This window comes from Populus nigra, chromosome 7, assembly GCF_951802175.1.
Source record: "Populus nigra chromosome 7, ddPopNigr1.1, whole genome shotgun sequence".
Taxonomy (NCBI): domain Eukaryota; kingdom Viridiplantae; phylum Streptophyta; class Magnoliopsida; order Malpighiales; family Salicaceae; genus Populus; species Populus nigra.
The window spans coordinates 1,994,453-2,014,174 of NC_084858.1; the positions used below are offsets into that span (position 1 = coordinate 1,994,453).

The window sequence follows — 19,722 nt, forward strand, 5'->3', positions numbered from 1 at the left end:
AACTATTGTAACCCATAATGGATTGTATTTTTCTTTTATATTGCATTTCATAATTTTTTTAATATTTTTTTATCTCATATTACTTTACGTGTTTATAATTTTAAATATCATTCCAAATTAATTTTATAAAATTAAACTATAATTATTATTGCGACTGAAAAATAAAAAGTTTGAAGGGTGAATAAAAAAAATACTTACAAGGTTAAAATAAAAAAAAAAAAGCTTGAAGGATCAAATCACACACAAAAGAAAATGTGAATGATGGGGCAAAAAAAAAAAAACGTGAGTTGGTTCGCTTCACATTGGACATTTATGCGTGCTAATGTACGCCCGAGCCACCGTTATATAAATGCGCCAGCCCGCTCTCAAACTTTGCCGAGCTTGTGTGGAGTACTGGTACTGGTGGGACACTTGTAGGGATTGAGGCAGAGAGGATATTTCTTCATAAGAGCTGTGTTTCTTAGCTTTCTGAGAAAGAAACAGAGGGAGAGGAAGATGGAAATAGAAATGAAGCATTCAAAATTTAAGAGGATTTGTGTGTTTTGTGGTAGTAGTCCAGGAAAGAAAAGCAGCTACAAGGATGCTGCTATTGAGCTTGGAAAAGAATTGGTAATAAGAGAAACAATTTTTTGTCTCTGTTTTCTTTTGTTTCATAAATTTTCTTCTTCTTTTCTTCCAAATCTTCTTTCTTTCTTTCTTTCTAGTTTTATTGGATTTGTTTCTTAGGGTCACCACAACTTGTTTATTGTTTTGGTTTTCCATTCTGATTCCTCTGTTATGGCTCTCTGGGTTAAATCATTTCCTTCTATTGTAATTAGTATTGATCATTACTTTCTCATGCATTGTTTTTATGGGCTTCAACAGCTCTGTTTCATGGACAGTTGATCAATTTCTCTTCTTGATATTACATGTACCTAAGTTGGTTTCTAAGTCTCCACTTCCTTCTCTGAGCTAGCTGCATTATACATCCATGTCCATTGTACTCTTAGGGAGATAAAAATCTACTTTGATGGGATGGCTGCTTCACTACAGTGGCTGATGTTCTTTTCTTCTTTCTTTTTAAAGGTATCAAGGAATATTGACCTGGTTTATGGAGGAGGAAGTATTGGTTTAATGGGGTTAATTTCTCAAGCTGTTTTTGAAGGAGGCCGCCATGTGATTGGGTAAAGCCTTATCATTCTTGTTTCTCCCTCTCTTGTATACTTTTCTTTTCAGCTATCTTCTTCCCTCGTATATTCAAGAAGGTGAAGAAACATGCATTGATTGAAAAATGTTTTTTGTTTATTTTCTTGTAAATAATTATTACTACTAACTGTTCTCATTTGATTGTGTGCAGAGTTATCCCCAAGACACTCATGCCTAGAGAGGTATCTCTTCTCTTCCTGAATAGGGCGTGAATCTTTGAGACCTGTGTGTGCATGTGAGAGTGACAGAGGGGGGGAGGGAGTGAATAGAGAAATGATCTTCTGTCTTTCTAAATCTTTCTTGAATGATTTTGGTCGTTCTTTGAAAGTCTTTTGTGGCAGCTACTCTCACATGAAATTCTACCTCTCTTTTGTCATCTCTGTTTTTTATTTCTTTTCAAGAAATGGGAATTTCATACGTGTCTCCTTCGAGGTTCATGCGTGTTCAGACCCAGGGAGAGACTTTTTGTTTGTTCTTCGCAACAGTTTTATAGGCTTTCACTTTTTTTTTTTTTTTTTTTTTTTGAACATGCCTGTCAACCGACCTGGAGGAATCTGGGTCTTCACCATTTTGCTCCTCTCTAAAATGAGGATTTTCTTTTCATATTCTTTCCTTCCCTTGTTCGATAAAGCACAAGACTGAAAATGAGGCTTTATAATATAGGGTGTCTATTTTTTCTTCCATTTCCCTTCTCTTTCACCTCTCTACTGCTTTATGAGTCTGGTCTGACCCCACCACCTCTGCCACTCATCATTGCTTCTCTTTAGATAACTCTCTGTCTTAAGAATTTGTTTTATGTTGACAAGGGCACTGCATGTTGTACAGATCACTGGAGAAACAGTAGGAGAAGTAAAGGCTGTTGCTGATATGCACCAGAGGAAGGCTGAAATGGCTAGACATTCAGACGCCTTTATTGCCTTGCCTGGTTGGTACAAGCTGAATACTACGATTGCTTTTATATATATATATATCGTCCAAAATCTTAAGAAGAAATAAATTATCTCTAGATATAAATTCATTCATAAAGACATAAAAATGCAGATAAAATAAGGTCAATTGTTCCTATTGAGAACAATTGAGATCTAGGGAGCTCTTATTTTCTGAGGTCAAAATGCATTTTCTCTCTGAGCTACAACAATGCAATGCTAGTCTCCTTGGCCTGCATGCCATGTATATAATTGTACCCTCCGATTGACCGCATTAAGAGAAAATCTTCTCCCGCATGGTCCTTTTGCCAGAATTTTTCATGAGGAAGTGCGAGTCATAAATTTCTCCTCTAATCAAAATGAGAATCTGGCCCTGATTGGCGTCTAAATATGTGTCCGGCCGTATGAAACTCTGTCTAAAACTAGCCTTGAATTGGACCTACTGTCATAATGCAAGACTGGAGCTGGCCCTTCAATCCATGATCCCATTACATTCCTAATTTAAGAAGTCATTTCACAAAATACATTCAAACTTCCTATCAAGGAGGAACGCAACGCAATGTCCTAATTTCTGCCAGAGAATCCTTATCCTGATGATTTCGAGACCACATGGATGGAACTGTGCGTATTCAAACCTATGAGATTTTAGGCTTCACAGATTCACCTAAATTTTGGCAAGTGTCGTGAAAAACTAATATCTAACACTTATAGTCTAACATAGTCTAAATATGTGTGTTAAAACTACAACTATGGAGTGCTTGATTGACGATTTTTCATGGGATGTGAATGAAGGTGGTTATGGGACCCTTGAAGAACTTCTTGAAGTCATAACCTGGGCCCAACTTGGCATTCATGACAAACCGGTAAAACACCTCTCCCTTGTATCCAATTAGTGTACTGTTACTTTCAAGTTTTAACAATCCTGATGTGCAATATCCAACTTCTTCTTCTTCTTTGGCATCAACTGAGGCAGTAGTTAGTAAGGAAGCAGAGTCACAGTAGGTCTTACATTTTGCAGGTGGGATTGCTGAATGTGGATGGATATTACAATTCCTTGTTATCATTTATTGACAAAGCAGTAGAGGAAGGCTTCATTAATCCAAGTGCACGCCATATAATTGTGTCTGCCCCGACTCCAAGAGAGCTGGTCAAGAAAATGGAGGTACTCATATTGTTTTTCTAATTCGATTTTCTTGTAGGAGATGCTTGCTACGCAACTAATAGGGTTAAATATTCGCTCTTTCCATTAATAATCTGCCCTTTATTTTTAACCTCATATACACGAACCAAAAACTAGGGAAATTTAATGCTAGGATTTCTGCCCTTTTAATTATCTGTAATAATTACATTGGTTAAAACTCACCCAACAAACTCTCAAGAAGAAAACAAGTCTAATATTTCAGTCTTCCTTACAGTTCAATAATTGTTTCAGGAGTATTTTCCACGACATGAAATAGTGGCCTCAAAGGTAAGCTGGGAGATTGAACAGTTTGGCTACTCTCCACAGTGTGATATCTCCAGGTGAAAGAAGAGAGCCGAAGAGCAGGAGGCCTTTGCCAATGCAATGGACTAATTTTAGACGAGCATCATATTCCTCGAGAGGGAACTTAGCTAATTTTTCTTTCCTTTCTTCGTTTTTTCCTTCTGCTTAATGTAGGCATCACCCTTCCCTCCGACGAAAATTTGCTGCTCTTTTGTATTTTATTGCTGAGAGTAAATGAGGGGAAGGGATAAAAAGTTAGGATGGCCACTACTTTTTTTTTATCGGCAATGATGTTCAGTGATCAACTTGTTGGTTTGAAGATAGTGATCTTTTCTTCATTTCAAGTAATCGATCTTTTTAAAGATTTTAATTGTGTGTTTTGCAATTAAATTAGATCCACTTTCTAAATCAAGATTTTCGATTGTAGAAGCCTAATCTCTGGTGGATATTGATCAAATTATTACAAAGAACTTGGTGATGCTTTATTTTTCTTTGTTGCTGCCATGACGAGAGACGATTTTTTTGGTTTTGTAAAAGAAAAAAAAAAGTATATGAGGGCTGAGCACTACTTGATTTCTAATTGAAAACCAAATAGATTATCCATATGTTTTGTTGAAGGTTGGATAATTTTTTTGACCTAAAAAATAAATAAGCTTGTTTTTTTTTAAAAAAAAATCTAATTATAAATCAAAAAAATTATGCATGCATTTGATTTAATACATTGAGAACCATTTGCGTCAATAAATACAAAAAATAAAGTGTTAACGTGTTTATTCAACCCACCTCGATGCAGGTCAACTATTTTTTTTTTAACGTTAAAGAATTAATATGTAAATGTTATTAACTTGTTTTTTAATATCAAGTAAAAAATATAATTGTGAATAAAAAAACTTGATGATTATATATAATAAATCATAGTAAATATCATATACGTTAATAAAAACATATAAGATTTCAAGCTAATTTTTAACATAGCAAAAGAATGGAACAATATTATAATTGTTACAATGAAACATTATTTTTTTTGGTCATTATATAATAATTTTTCAAAAAAAAATAAAATTAAAAAACAAATTACAAATACAATAAAGAGAGAGGGACAAAAAAAAATGGTATAAACAGATCAAGTTAAGAGTGATGGATATTCAAAGTGTAAAAAATAAAAAATAATACTTCTTTCCAAAAAAATGTAAAGAGAAAAAAAGAGGAAAAGCTAAAAAAATACTATAAAAAATAAAGATAAGAAAAAAATATTATTTTAATATATTTTGAAGTGAAAAACACTTTGAAAAAACAGTCTTTACCACACTCCCAAACAACTTTTTAACCAACACGCAATAAAAAAAAATACAAATCAGAAAAACCGAATAAAAAAACCCCCAATACAAAAATATATTGTTCATTCTTGCACGAAAAGAAATCTAAAATTAGAAGGAAAAAAAAAACATAAAGAGTAAAAAAGAAACCACAAGAAACCTAATCATAAGCCCAGTACAACCCTCCTTACTCTCATTTTCTTCCTCGGATAATCTTCCTGCCATGGAACAAAAAACCCAACAAATCTCAGACCCATATTCAAAAGGTGCCCAAAATGCATTGTAGGCTCCAACACCTAGAAAATACAAATCAAAGTCAAAACCTAAACAAGCTATGAAACAAATCATCAAACCTACAAGACCCAGCTTCAAAATTCCCACACCTAGAGCCCGCAAGTTCCACCTCCCACGCTGCCATTTGTCCAACCCAACAATATCTAACACCTAGCATCTGCAAATTGCCCTAATCATAGAACCCCAGTCCCCTGCATAATAGCTTCCAACAGTTTGAGATCACCAAGCCTAATGCCCCATATAATTGTCCAGCAATTTTAATTCTAGAATAAGAAAGAGAGGAGCTGAAAATTGATCATCTTGTCGGATACAACGTGTAGGCCTTATATAACCATGAGATTCTCCATTAATAAGCATCGAATAGGAAACAGTGGTGATACATTTCATTATCCACCCAATCCATATTGGATCAAGCCCTAATCTTTGCACCATGCTTCTCAAGAACGAACATTCTACTCTACCAAAATCCTTCCTCATATCCCACTTCATAGCCATCTCGTACTCTCTCCCTATACTAATGCTTTCGAGTAATGGAGAATTTCGTGAGCCACAGAGATTAGGTCTATTGCGAATAAAAGCACTCTGATTAATGCTAATGATTCTATCTATCACCCTACTAATTCTTCTAGATAAGATTTTTGCAATCATTTTGTAAAATACTAAACAGAGGTTAATATAGGCCTCAGCTGTTCAAAATTCTAAACATGTTTAACTTTAGCCACATGAGAAATAATTGTATGATTGAATCCTTTCAAAAAAACGACCAATCATTATAGACATCACAGTACTTAACTAAATTCCAGGAAGTCTGAAAGAAAGGACCAATCATTCCATCGGAGCCTGGAGCCTTTGTTGAGTGAATAGATCAACACAACCTCCCTTATTTCTACTTTCGCTGCTCTTCGGGTGAGAGATTGATTCATTCTTCAAGTGACATGAGGAGATAAAACAGCTAATACTTTATCAATATTTAGGGGATTTCGATGAAGGGAAGATACCAGATCAATAATCAACTGCAATCCGAGCTATATATGTTGTGTTGTTGTTCCAGTTACCATTGTCATCGAAGAGTCTAAGAATGTGTTAATCAAGCAGCAGCTAGTTTTTTGGATGACTTATGCTATCCTCCTCCTTTTTTTCCTTCATGTGAGGAAACTATAATTAATAACTTAATTATGAGAAGGTCCGACATTCTGATTCATAAAAAAAAAGGCGTGTGTGTATATATATATATATATTGTTACATGATTTGAATCCTACATCAACTACAATTCTTAACTTTATACAAGTTTATAGCAAATTAAAAGCATACAACATGAATCCTACTGCAATATGTATTCTTATCAATACTTCTTCTTCTTAGCAGTGATTTATATGTTTCCTAACTAAATGGTAATTCTTGTCATATAATCTGCTAGAGACCCTTATTCAGAGTAGGACTTGATTATTTGATCAATCACATAAATCCTTATCTTTATGGTTAATTTATTTTTACTTCATAGTCAATCATGTCTTTTAGCTCTCCTAGAAGATTATGACTTCCAGACTCCCTTCGTTGATCGTTTCCGATCTTGCTTAGTCGATCGTTTCCTATTTTACTTGGTCGATTTGGACTTCTCTTGTTCTTGGTAGATGTTACTATTCATGATCGATTTAGCTTTTCTTTTTTTATTTGGTAGTGAATAATTGTTGTTCTTATTCGATCAATGCCCTTCATATTCTTTTATTTTAGAACATATAAAGGAGTATCCCTTGTTATTTTAATATTGAAATCAATTGAATAAATCAACATTAATGACATGGCAAGTACACATTGTTACCCAAAAATATGCATAAAGCTTTTATGTCTGGCTTATTGGCCAATTAAAAGGATATTTGACAATATAATAACAGTTATTTTTTAAAATGTTTTTATATTAAAAAATACATCAAAATAATTTTTTATATTAACATATTAAAATGATTCAAAAATATATATAAAAAATAATTTTAAACAAATAAACATTTTTAAAATTTATCTAACCTCCATTTGAAACGCAATACTAACGGGGCTATAACAGTGTGTGCTTTGGCTATTTGGGCACGATATTTAGAATTCTGTTATTTGCTTCAAAATTTCAATATTAACTCCTCAATTTGAAACCCTAATTCTTCTTTAAAAAACTCAAATATTTTTTCAGAACAAGAAAAGAATTAAGACCCCTAAGCCTCCTTCTTCTCAAAAACACCAAAATGAAAACCTCAAGCTCTGGTTCACTAAAATCCAAACTTGGCACCCGCTTCTAGAATTGTGCATAATGAATATTGCATGTCCACAATTAGTACTGCATCAAGAAACACAAATGGATAGTGCCCTAACCCAATTTATGAAAATGCACTACAAGAAGAAGAAGATCGTCACTTTGCTCTGGATATCAAAAGGGAAAGACTTCCTTTGTAAAAAGACCACATAAACATCAATAATTAGAAGAAATCGATCCTAATATGACAGCGTTTTTCTTGTAGATAATATCATATGGTTAGGTAGTGCATCAAAGTTTTGATGAACAATAGAAATGTCAAAAGATATGGTATATCATATAGCTATCCAAAGTCATATTCTCCCTCTTTTGGTTGAAATCTAGCAATGCCTTTCTATTCATGTATAGAATGCAAACCATCAATTTGCGTGATTTGGCCTTAATTAAAGGCCTACACCTAGCAGGTGAGAAGCTTCGTTCTTTTACATAAATTTTAACAAATCCCTTTGAAGATTTAGTACTAGGTGCGCATGAAGTCAGCTCACTAATGAGGAGACTGAAAGAAAACACAAACTTACTTCTCGTATAGAGAACATATAGCATTTCTGCTATGCTGGATATGCAGGTATCCAATCCATTATAGTCTAAAAAGCCAGCCAAAACATGCTAAGGGTAAAGTAGTTGCTTTAGAACCTTATGTACCAAGTCACATATATAAGGAATTAGATGAAAGTCAAGCAAGAGTTGAAGATTAACCTTTTATAAGAAAAGGGAAAAATCTTAGGAAACTGCCTATTTTCCAAGATTTAGTGTTTGGCTTAGAGGTGTGGTGGCTTTTTGTCAAAGGTACAATACCTTTTAAGCACACACCACATCTCTAAAAGCTATAAAAACATGCTTTTTACTCAAAAGAACACAAGCTATCTCTAAGTCAAACACCCTCTAAAATCAAATCATAACCCAGACTCTATCTATATAGGGGATAGCCTACTTAAATTCCTCCTACCATGATTTTCCTTTCAAGAAGTATGTTGGAATCCTCTTCATCCTTACAAATAAGAGTGTTATAGTTATATCTTCCTTTGCATCAACGAAGACAAGACCTCAATCTGTGTTACTCCCTTAGCATCAAAGGTCAGACACTAGGAAAAAGAATCCTAGCCTATAGGGATCTTCATTTTGAGCCAGTGATAAATCCAATTTCAAATAACTTGTTAGTGTGTATACCATGTAGCCAATCATGTGGCTACAAGTGTGTGGTTACAAGATGCACTAACTTTGTTCATGCAAAACATATATTTTATTATCAATAAAAACATTTTTTTATCTTTAATAATCATTCAAGTTTGGTTAATGAGTCTAAATTAAAGATAAAGTCATTGAGAAAAAAAATATTTTACAAAAAAAGTCATAAAATGATTATAATTAATAAGGACTCATATTGCATCAAAGCATTATTACTAGTCAATGTTATATTAAAACTGAATATTAATTAGAATTGCGGAAATTAGTAAATATTAGATTCTTTTTTTTTTTATGAAAGGAAACAATTGTTTTTATAAGTTGATGTATAATAGATACCTAGAACTAATATATATATGCTAGTTAAATAAAATATACACTAAATTAACTCGCATAAGAATTCTATATAAAAATATTACTCGTGTCTATGAAAATATTAACATGAAAATTATATAAGTAATCTTTAAATTTAAGATCACTAAGTTATCAAATTATATATATTCATCCCCTTTCCACTTGATGTCATTGATGATGCCTAAAAAATCAAAATAGCTTGGGAAACAGGTCTTATGTGTTTGATATTCTGTTGATCTCATGGTTCTAGTAATTTAATTCATCTTTCATTGTCAAGGTAGCGGGTGATTGGTGTTTGATATCTTTAAAAGGTCTCATTTTATAAATTTGAGGACACTTTGATGCTCAAGTAAGATTTTTTTTAGAGAAAATGTAATAATAATTTTTAGAGAAACTCTTGAAAATAAATATGTCATGAAGAATGGAGATTGAGAGTCAGGTTTCTGAGGATCCAATATGTCTTTATAGCCTATACTTACCTTTTTATTGAGAAAAGGACTAAAAGGTCCTTTTTTGCTTATAACATTCAATCCTCTTATACGTCAAAGAGACAAACTTATTAGAGGGAAAATATTTCTAACTTTATCATAGAGAAAATATCTCTAACTTTATTAGAGGAAAAACATGTCCATGCATGTGGGTTCAACGTTTAACTGAATCCAAAATTACTGGATATGGTAGTTCATCATACTCGTATATACTTGGATTTAGCGCTTAACTGAATCCAAAGATATTGATAGATCACCATTCACTGAAAGAACCACAAGGAACATTATTTGGAAGTCAAGATTTCCCTAAAGCACACCCCATGTACCTAAAAACAACATCTAATTCCATCATATATATATATATATATAAACACTACCAAAAACACATAACAGCCAATCAAAACATAAATCTTGACCTTCAATTTTATTCAATAAAATTAACAAGTCAATAAATCATTGAAAATTCACTTCAAAACACACTCACTTTCTCCATTCATGCAAAAAAATCATTTAAATTAATAAATTAAGATTTCATCTCATTTAATTTCTCATCCAATTTGATTCAGACATAAATAAATAAATCACTAACCTATATAATAGTTTTGGACGATCTAACAAAATCAAACGAGGTAATTTACATCTCACAAAACCAAATAAAAAATCAAAAATTAATTAAAAAACAAGAGTCCAATCTAGAAGAAGACAAAAAAAAAAAGAGACACAACCTTACCTTAATCATAAAGATAGAATCAATCCTTTGTAGAAACCGAGACTGAGAAAGAGGGAGAGAAAAACTATTGCCGCTGCAGAGATGCTGTTGGATGGATAAGAGAGAGAGAAAAATAGTGGGAGAAAGGAAGTGACAGCAAGAATAATGGCTGAAAAAGGGATCTCTCTGGTTTCTCCTTACAAAATGGGCAAGTTCAGCCTCTCTCAAAGGTCAGTTCATCCCTCTTTCTCTCTAGTTTCAACTGCCGGATTCATTCAGTAGCTAGTTTCTATTTCAGACATTATTATGCAATTGCGCTAGGAATACGGATTGAATTCATTCCATCCAAGAGAAAAGAAGGCATCATTATTATGAATAATTTAATTTATATATAAGAAATTTACATTTCTAGTCATTAACAATGATGCATTTTTTATTGCCACTTGAGGTATAATAATCTTAATGATATTTCTGTTGACATCATGGCCTCAACTCTAAAAAATAAAAGAGAATATAATTTCTCTACTAAATGTCTTACGGGTGGTTGACATACAAACTTCATAGTTTTTACAATTGAACCAACAATCCCACTTATACTTATTGAAAACTTTCTAAAAGCCTGAGGATCCAACTGTATTTATGAAGATGATAAACGCCTAGCCCAAACTTGCTAGTCTCATTAAATTATTGCATAGCATTTCTTACTTATTGAAGAGTTGTTAAAGCTCTCATGGAGCAAATGTGCTAACAATTATATGAAGATTCGTAACATATTTCATTACAGGAGTGTTTTGATTATCCACCTTTGATAACTTTTTTATTAGGTTTCCATAGATAACACCATTGATTTAATAATATCCCTAAAAATCCAAGTAGCTTGATAACAAGGCATATACGTTGGATAATCGGTTAATTTTTTAGTTCTAGCAATCTGATTTATTCTTTATTGCCAAGGTAGTCGATGGTTGGTATTTGATACCTACAAAAGATCTCATTTTACGGATTTAAGAATTCTATAATGCTTAAATAAATATATTTTTTTAGAGAAAATATAATAATATTTTAGACATAGACTCTTGAAAATAAATATGTCATGAAGAATGGAGATTGAGAGTCAGGCTTTTTAAAGATCCAATGTGTCTTTATAGCTCATGTTTCTTATTTTTTTTAATCGAGGGAAGGACTAAAATGTTTTTTTTTTGTTGATAACATTCAATCCTTTAACGTGTCAAAAAAAATAGAAAATATCTCTAACTTATTAAACAGAAAAATATATTTGACTTATCAGAAGAAAAATATGTATGACTATATATATATATATATATATATATATATATATATATATATATGTGTGTGTGTTCTCAACATTTAATTAAATCGAAGGATGTTGAGTTTGATATGATAGTTTTCTAAATTTGTACATATTTAGGCTTAGTACTTTTACTAAACTTAAAATATATTATATTATCCCTCCGCCTCATTTAAATTTTTAAATGAGTATCTAAATAAAAATAAAACAAGATCAAGACATGTTAATTCATCACCACTCATTACTGATAAAAACAGCAAAGAATATTCGTTGTAAGTCAAGATTTCTCTAAAGCACACCCTCATATACCCAAAAACAGCATCTATTACCATCATATATCTGTAAAAACTGCCAAAAACACATAGCTACCGATTAAAACATAAATCTTGACCTTCAATCTCATTCTATAAAATTAACTTGTCAATAAATCATTGAAAATTCACTTCAAAAAACACTCACTTTCTCCATTCATTCACACAATTCAGCATTTAGAAGCCGTAATATGCAAAAATTTCATTTAAATTAATAAATCAGAATTCCGTTTCATTTAACTTCTCATCAAATTTGATTCGTAAATAAATAAATAATAATTTTGGGCGATCTAACAAAATCAAACGTGGTAATTTCTATCTCACAGGACCAAATAAACAACCGAAAATTAATTAAAAAACAAGAGAGAAAAATCTAGAAGAAAGACAAAAAAAAAAAGAAGAAGAAGAGACAACCTTACCTTAATCGTAGGGATAGAATCAATCCTTTTGTAGAAACGGAGACCGAGAAAGAGGGAGAGAAAAACTACTGCCGCTGGCAGAGAGAGAGAGAGAGAGAGAGAGAGAGAGGAAGATAGGGGGAGAAAGGAAGAACAATGGCTGAAAAAGGGACCTCTCTGTTTTCTCCTTACAAGATGGGCAAGTTCAGCCTCTCTCACAGGTCAGTTCATCCCACTTTCTCTCTAGTTTCAATTGCCCAGTACTTAGTTTCTCCATTTCAGACATTAAAAAGAGAAAGAGTCGTACGGTGTCCCAGAAATCTAGAGAGAGAGAGATGCGGGAGGGCATTTTTGTGATCTGATTTTTGGATACAGGGTGGTGCTAGCGCCCTTGACAAGATGCAGGGCGACGCGTTAGGTGGGATACCGGGGGATGCTCTGGTGGAGTACTACACGCAGAGGTCAACTCCTGGCGGATTTCTCATCACTGAAGGCACTCTCATCTCTCCAACAGCTCCTGGGTAATTTCATCTCTTCTTTTATTCTATTATTGATGGTGACCTTTTTATTTTTGCATCTCCAACTGCTCCTAGCTAATTTCACCCTTCCTTTGTTTACGGTTTGTGGGACCAACAGTAGCCATTGGCAATTTACCTTTCCTCCTTTTGAAAAACAAAATACCGGCTTTTTTCGGTGTAATTTTAAGAGAGTGTTTTGCACTCCAGTCGGAAACTATTTTAAAAAAAGTTTAAAATTTTGTAATTTTTTTTAAAATTAATATGTTTTTGATATTTTTAAATCATTTTAATATACTGATATTAAAAATTATTTTAAAAAAATAAAAAAAATTATTTTAATATATTTTGAAATGTAAAACAATTTAAAAAATAATTACTACCATATTTCCAAACACCATAAGATAAAGTGTTTTTTTAGTTGGTTGAATTTGTTTTTTATAAAAATTTAATTATTTTTGTATTATTTTAATGTAATGATATTAAAAATATATTTTTTAAAATAAAAAATATATTATTTTAATATATTTTTAAACAAAAAATATTTTAAAAAATAATAATATTATCTTATTAAACACCTCCATGAACTAACTATCTACTATTGTTTTGATAGTTTGGATTTTGATCATTAGATTTATGGGTGTTTTAGAGTGTAATAATAGTTGTAATTTTTTCATAAACATATAATTACTAATCTACACAAAAATTAAAAGAAAAAAAGCTAAAACTTTCATAATAGTACACTTTATTTGCAATACAAAATCAATTTTATAATTGAACTTGTTTTTAAAGCTGAACTTCCTATTTTCTTCTGGTTGATGGGTAAGAATTTGTATTATGGTTTATAGTCTTTTGTCTAATACAAAAACAACCAACTTGTGTATGGTTGGATGCAAAGACGAAGAATTTTTTCCATTCTAAGTTGCTCTATATATATATATAATTAATTATTAACTCATGAACATGAATTTATGAAGTTAATGATAAAATCTTAATCCAAATAAATTACTTAAAATATTAAAAAATAAATTTGAAAGTACATAAAATTAAAGTGAAAGTAAAAATAAATCTACTATTAAAATTACATCCTTTGATGTTTTGTGAAATAAAATTCATTTATAATCGAATCTAAATAGATATCTTCAAGAAGCCCTCGTTCAATGTAAATCATCATAAAATATGTTAAGAACTCCTCTTTCATTTTATTATGAAACATATTTTTAACGTACTTTATAACTGAAAATACTCACTATTTGGTGGGAGTGAAAACATGCAAAGTCAAAATAAAAAACGAATCAACCTGTTAATCAAATGATTGTGTTGCAACTTGTTTGTTTTGATTAATCCTCGAAATAATTTGAAAATGGTAGACATATTCTGAAAGTTCTCATGATAAATCACGTCAATCTGATAATAATCCAGCTGAGACCTTAAATAATGCATCTCTTATTCATTGAAATTTTCAGGATAAAAATTATTAGCAAGCTTGCAAATAACATCAACTTTAAATGATTTAAAATTGCTCTTAGATTTCAAAGCAGAGCTAAGTACAAGAAGTTTCATTATCCCATCATTGAATCTAAAATTCAACTCTTCCAATTGAAAATCTATTGCTGAGTTAAATATATTATAATGATAATGTTAGTAAATTGTCACTAATCCTCGTTGTTGACATGAATTACTTGTAGCTTTTTATATGAAGTATTTATAAGAGGTACGTAATCTCATATTGTGTGTAAATAGATTGCACATGTACAAGGAAAATATCAAATCTGGCATCTTTTAAAGTTTGAAGCAATGTTTCAGTAGTTGAAATAAGATTGAGTTGAATTTGTGTGATAGATAGTACCATATAATAAATAAATAAATAAATAAAAAGGTGCGCTGCTTTTGTTAAATTTTATGAGTTGAATATGTAGAGAAACAATAAGTAATCTAGCACGAGGGGAGATAAGATTTCCGACTTTGACTTTCTTAACTCAAAAAGATAGAGATTTTAATTTTTTAAAAAAAAGTGGCTAATTTTATGAACAAAGCATGTTTTTCTTGTGCTAATTTAATTAAATGTAACTTGGACTGATATAATACTAGTACCAAAAAAAAATTGAATATCAGGTGATAATTTCGTCTTTCGCGAGGAGGTGGCATATTTCTTAAAGAAACCTTATAAATTATAGTGCTTTCCAACAAACTTTTACCAATAGAATGATGTTAATTATTGTGAACGCGTTAGATTGAAAACAATAGGAATTCGCATCCATGGGATTATGTACACGTTAAGATGGAAAACAATAGGATTTCATTTTAATTATTGCTAAACAAGTTCTTTGTCCATAAGGAGCACCTTTCTAGCATATAGTTGAACAAGATCCATATTTTTTTCCCTTAATCTGGTTCAAAGTGACAAAAAGAATTATGATCAAGGGCGGAGGGGTGTGCAAGGCTGAGATGGGTTGTAGCTCAGGTAAAAAAATAAATCTTAATCTTTAATGTTCAAAACTCTAATTCACACACAAATGCAAACAAATGCAGCAATTAATAGTTTGAATTAGTTCTGGAAAAAAAAAAATAGTGCTCTAATGGATCTAAATTAAATTTTCTCAAATATATTCTCATAAAAAAAACCTCGATTTGGCATTAGTATTCGTATCTAATATTATTTAGGATTGTAAAATGATTCTTAGCAAACAATCAAAATGTATAACTTAGTAAAAATTTAGTTGAAATATTGATTTTTTTTATTAAGTTCTTATATAAATAATCTATCTTTTATCCAACAAATTTGATAAGAGTATCTTCATGCAAAAATAATTAAATTATATTCTTACCTTTATCTTTAATATTTTAAAAAATATAAATTTATTTTGGATTTCACATACATAGACTAAAAGATTTTAGTCGATATATATTATGGTATTAAAAGCAAGATGGTATTAAATATATTAATCTTGGTTCCGTTAAAATTTTAAAAACTGACTAGTTTCCTCATGACATCCATTAACTAAATCTTGTTAATATATTTATTAAAATTTAATTATTTTATACAATAATTTATAAGCTTTTACAATAAATTCTCTTACAAAATAGGAATGATAAATATTAATTGGGAAGATAAAATTATTATTAGCAAATAACCTAAATAAGATACTAGTGAAATCCTAATTAAGAAAATTGAATCTTTTTCATTAAGTTTAGATATGAATAGTCTATCTCTTATTAGATAAAAAAAAATATTGTCTTTTTGAAAAGGATGGAGAACTCCTACTTGTGAACTTGAAAATTGATTTAATTATATCTTATTTTTTACCAACTAATAAAGCATTGTTTTGAATTTAAAATATGCCGGATTTGATTTTCTTCTTGCATATGTGCAATCTGTTTGCACACAATATGATATTGACATACCACATATGAAACATGTCAAAACTGTGTTTCGCAATAAAATAGAATGTGAGTTTTTAGCATATTTTATGATAATTTACATTGAACGAGAGCTTGCTGGAAATATTGATTCGGATTCGATTATAGATGAATTTTATTCCACAAAACATAAAAGGGTGCAACTTCAATAGTATAATTTATTTATTTTTTTAATTTTATATACTTTAAATTTGAATTAAAACTTTATTGTTAACTTAATAAATTTATATATATAAGTTGATGATTCATCTTGAAAATAATTTATGTATATTTGCTTTATAACTTAGGACAGAAAAAGGCTCCGCCCTTGATTATGGTCTCTTATTTCGTCATCATCTAGCAAGATATTATGGACATAATGATAACAAAAAAGCTTAACATTCAGAAAAAACTTCAAGAAGTTTATGTATTGGATCATATGATCTTTATATGGGACCCGCTAATCCATTGATCTATGTGTATTCTTGAAGGTTTTTTCTTGTCATTGTTATTTAATGTTTAGCATTGATGAAAATGCTTTCTCCTATGTTCACATTGCATTGTATACGTCATGCATGTTGTATAGAATTTTTCTGATGTCTTTTAATGGAGGAACCAGGTTTCCCCATGTGCCTGGAATTTACTCAGATGCTCAAGTGGAGGCATGGAAGAAGGTAGTGAATGCGGTTCATGCCAAAGGGAGCATCATATTCTGTCAATTGTGGCACGTTGGCCGTGCATCTCATCAAGGTAAATTTACTTTACTCTATCACGAAATTTGAAATCAACCTGGTGTCATTTTAGGTCAACCAGCATTTTCCTTGCACTGTTTTTTATCGCCATTGTTGGCTACAATAACTGTTATTGAAGCACTGGATATTTGCCTTTTGAATTTGGGCATTACATCAGTTTATCAACCTAGTGGGGCTGCACCAATTTCATCAACAAACAAGGCCATCTCAAACAGGTGGAGAATTCTCATGCCAGATGGGACCTATAGCACATGCTCAGCACCTCGAGCCTTGGAAACCTCTGAAATACTGGAGATGGTGGAGCATTATAGCCAGGCAGCCTTGAATGCCATTCGAGCGGGTTAGTGTAATGACATTTATTTGTTTTATTTCAAGGTTTTGGAGCTGCAGTTGTATGCGACAGTTTTTTTCTTTTAGACGGGCATAATTACCTGTTTAGAGAAAACGGAGCATGCTTTACTAACTTTTTCCTTAAAGGGTGACGATGATACGTCTCTATGATGGGAGTTCTAATCATGATTGGCCTTTTTAGTTAGCTGGTATATATTGTTGATTCAAGTTGATGGCTTAATTGACTGGATAATCAGCTTATAGACTGCTACTTTAGCTCTCGAAACAAAGAAACAGGTGCTTTTCGAGCTCACCTGGTTACCATGTGTTACATCAATGATTAATAACGCTCGTAATGAAAACAATATTGTCTGCAGGTTTTGATGGGGTTGAGATCCATGGGGGTTATGGTTACCTTATTGATCAATTCTTAAAGGATGGGATCAATGACAGAATAGATGAGTATGGTGGATCAATGGAAAACCGTTGCAGATTCTTAATGCAAGTGATTCAGGCAGTAGTCTCAGCTGTCGGCGCAGAACGAGTAGCTTTTCGAACGTCCCCTGCAATCGATCACAATGATGCCACAGACTCTGATCCACTCAACTTAGGCCTTTCAGTGATTGAGAGAATTAACAAACTCCAGCTACAGGTGGGCTCAAAACTCACCTACCTCCATGTCCAAAGAGAGTTAGGCAGACCTGGCACCGAAGATGTGGTGGCTCAAACGACCAGGACTTGGAGGAGGGCATATCAAGGTACCTTCATATGCAGTGGTGGGTTCACTAGGGAGCTGGGAACACAAGCTGTAGCTGAAGGTGACGCAGATTTGGTATCCTACGGTAGAGATTTTATCTCAAACCCAGACTTAGTATTGAGATTGAAGCTTAATGCACCCCTGAATAAGTATATCAGGGAGACTTTCTACACCCACGATCCTGTTGTTGGGTACACAGATTACCCTTTCCTGAGCAAAGCAAGTGGATGACTGGCACCACTCTCACACCTTTGAATATTGGAGTGAATTATAGGTTTCTGTCCACAGAAGATGATAATTGAATTAAATAAAAATAACCTAAAAGATTTGGTGTTTCCACCGTAGTAACGGAAACAGTGCTATGATTTTTATTTTTCAAAACTTTATTTTATTTTATTTTTCAATTGGATCCTTTATTATTGTGTTTATTGGAAATTAGTCTTTATATTTTGTTTTTCATTCTTTCTATGAGACTTTGTAGTCCCAGCAAAACATCTTGGATTGGTTTTTGAAATTGGAAAAATCTATTTGATTTTATGATTTGCACAAAATTAAAAGTTAAGTACTAAAATTGAAAAAGAATAAGAAAACCATGTTATAGAAAAGAAAAAAAAAATTTCCTTGCGTTTATTTGCTAAATTTTGCTTTGGGGTTTTGTCAAAGTTTCTTTTTAGTCCTTGTACTTTTGAGATCAAATGTTTAAGTTCAAGATTTTATTTTGTTCCCATCTTGGCCCTAGTTTGAGAGAGGAAAAGAGTCATCGAAAAAAGGTTAAGTAGAGAGAAAGTTATCAATTAATCAAGATATCAAGCATGAAAAAAGTAGTTCTTGATATCAATGAGTTGCTTTTAATGAAAAGAGTTTCATTAAGGTGTTCTTTAACATTCATTTAGTCTAAAAAAATATTTTGAGACTTGAAAAGTTTTTTGAAATCGAGTTGATTTTACATTTTGAGATCGATTTTTTAAGTTTAAGACCACAAATGAGTTTTTAAGGCCTCTTGAGTGTTTTTTAAATGTTTTTAGATAAAATAATGTTTGGAAAATGGGATAATCTTGAAAAATAAATAAACTAGAAAACTCAATCTCAAATTAACTCAATATTAAAAGATGAAATCGATATAAAACAACATTTAATTAAAAAAACAAAGTGAACTCGAGTCCAAGAAACTCGCAACACAAGTCATGTATATCATCGTATTTTTTTATCCTAGATATTATTTTTCATTTAATTATACGATAAGAAAAGCACTTGATATTTTTTTTGCATTGAATAACATATTTTTTTTTAAGTACAAAAAATGATGATAGCCACGTGGGGATGGGAAGGAAAAGGTAGATTATATATTGACAATAAAAGATTAATTGCATTCTTTAAGGTTTGATTTAAGAAACAAAAATTGATCATTGATAACAAAGGGTGAAATTGTATCTTTTAAAAAACATTAAGGGACATAAAAAGCATTAAACAAAGAAAAGTATATAATAATCTAAATGTTGTGGATTAATTGACCTGTTAAACTCGTCATCCTATAAAGAATTCAATTAGATACAATAATTTGTTTTCTCAATTTTTTTGAAAACTAAACATAAAAAAATAGACCAACCTCGTGGGTCTAGGCATTAAAACAAAACAGCTCAGCTAGCATGTTTGAGCCTATTTTTTTATTATTTCATAAAGAGGTGCTTTTTATATATAAAAAAGACAACATACA

The 19,722-nt window shown here is 31.5% G+C and overlaps 1 protein-coding gene, 2 long non-coding RNA genes and 1 pseudogene across 4 annotated transcripts in view; 3 read left to right on the top strand and 1 right to left on the bottom strand.

The window, feature by feature from the left end:
* LOC133698957 (uncharacterized) overlaps positions 1–19,722 on the top strand; it is an 89,821-nt gene that overhangs the window by 35,090 nt on the left and 35,009 nt on the right. The gene's annotated exons all lie outside the window — the stretch shown is intronic.
* Positions 390–3,964, top strand: LOC133699727 (cytokinin riboside 5'-monophosphate phosphoribohydrolase LOG1). Its single transcript, XM_062123123.1, has 7 exons — positions 390–609; positions 1,066–1,163; positions 1,337–1,367; positions 2,011–2,110; positions 2,904–2,974; positions 3,130–3,273; positions 3,544–3,964. Exons 1-7 carry the CDS (start codon positions 496–498, stop codon positions 3,634–3,636), a joined length of 651 nt encoding a protein of 216 aa, XP_061979107.1. The 5' UTR covers positions 390–495; the 3' UTR covers positions 3,637–3,964.
* Positions 5,528–12,415, bottom strand: LOC133699728 (uncharacterized). Of its 2 annotated transcripts, none has more exons than XR_009843312.1 (2): positions 12,277–12,403; positions 5,528–6,344 (listed from the first exon to the last, which is right to left on the bottom strand). It is a non-coding gene; the product is annotated as an uncharacterized LOC133699728 (long non-coding RNA). The 2 variants fall into 2 exon arrangements; XR_009843313.1 differs by lacking the exon at positions 5,528–6,344 and adding an exon at positions 7,293–9,854 and having other exon boundaries at positions 12,277–12,415.
* LOC133699726 (12-oxophytodienoate reductase 3-like) lies at positions 12,412–18,458 on the top strand (annotated as a pseudogene).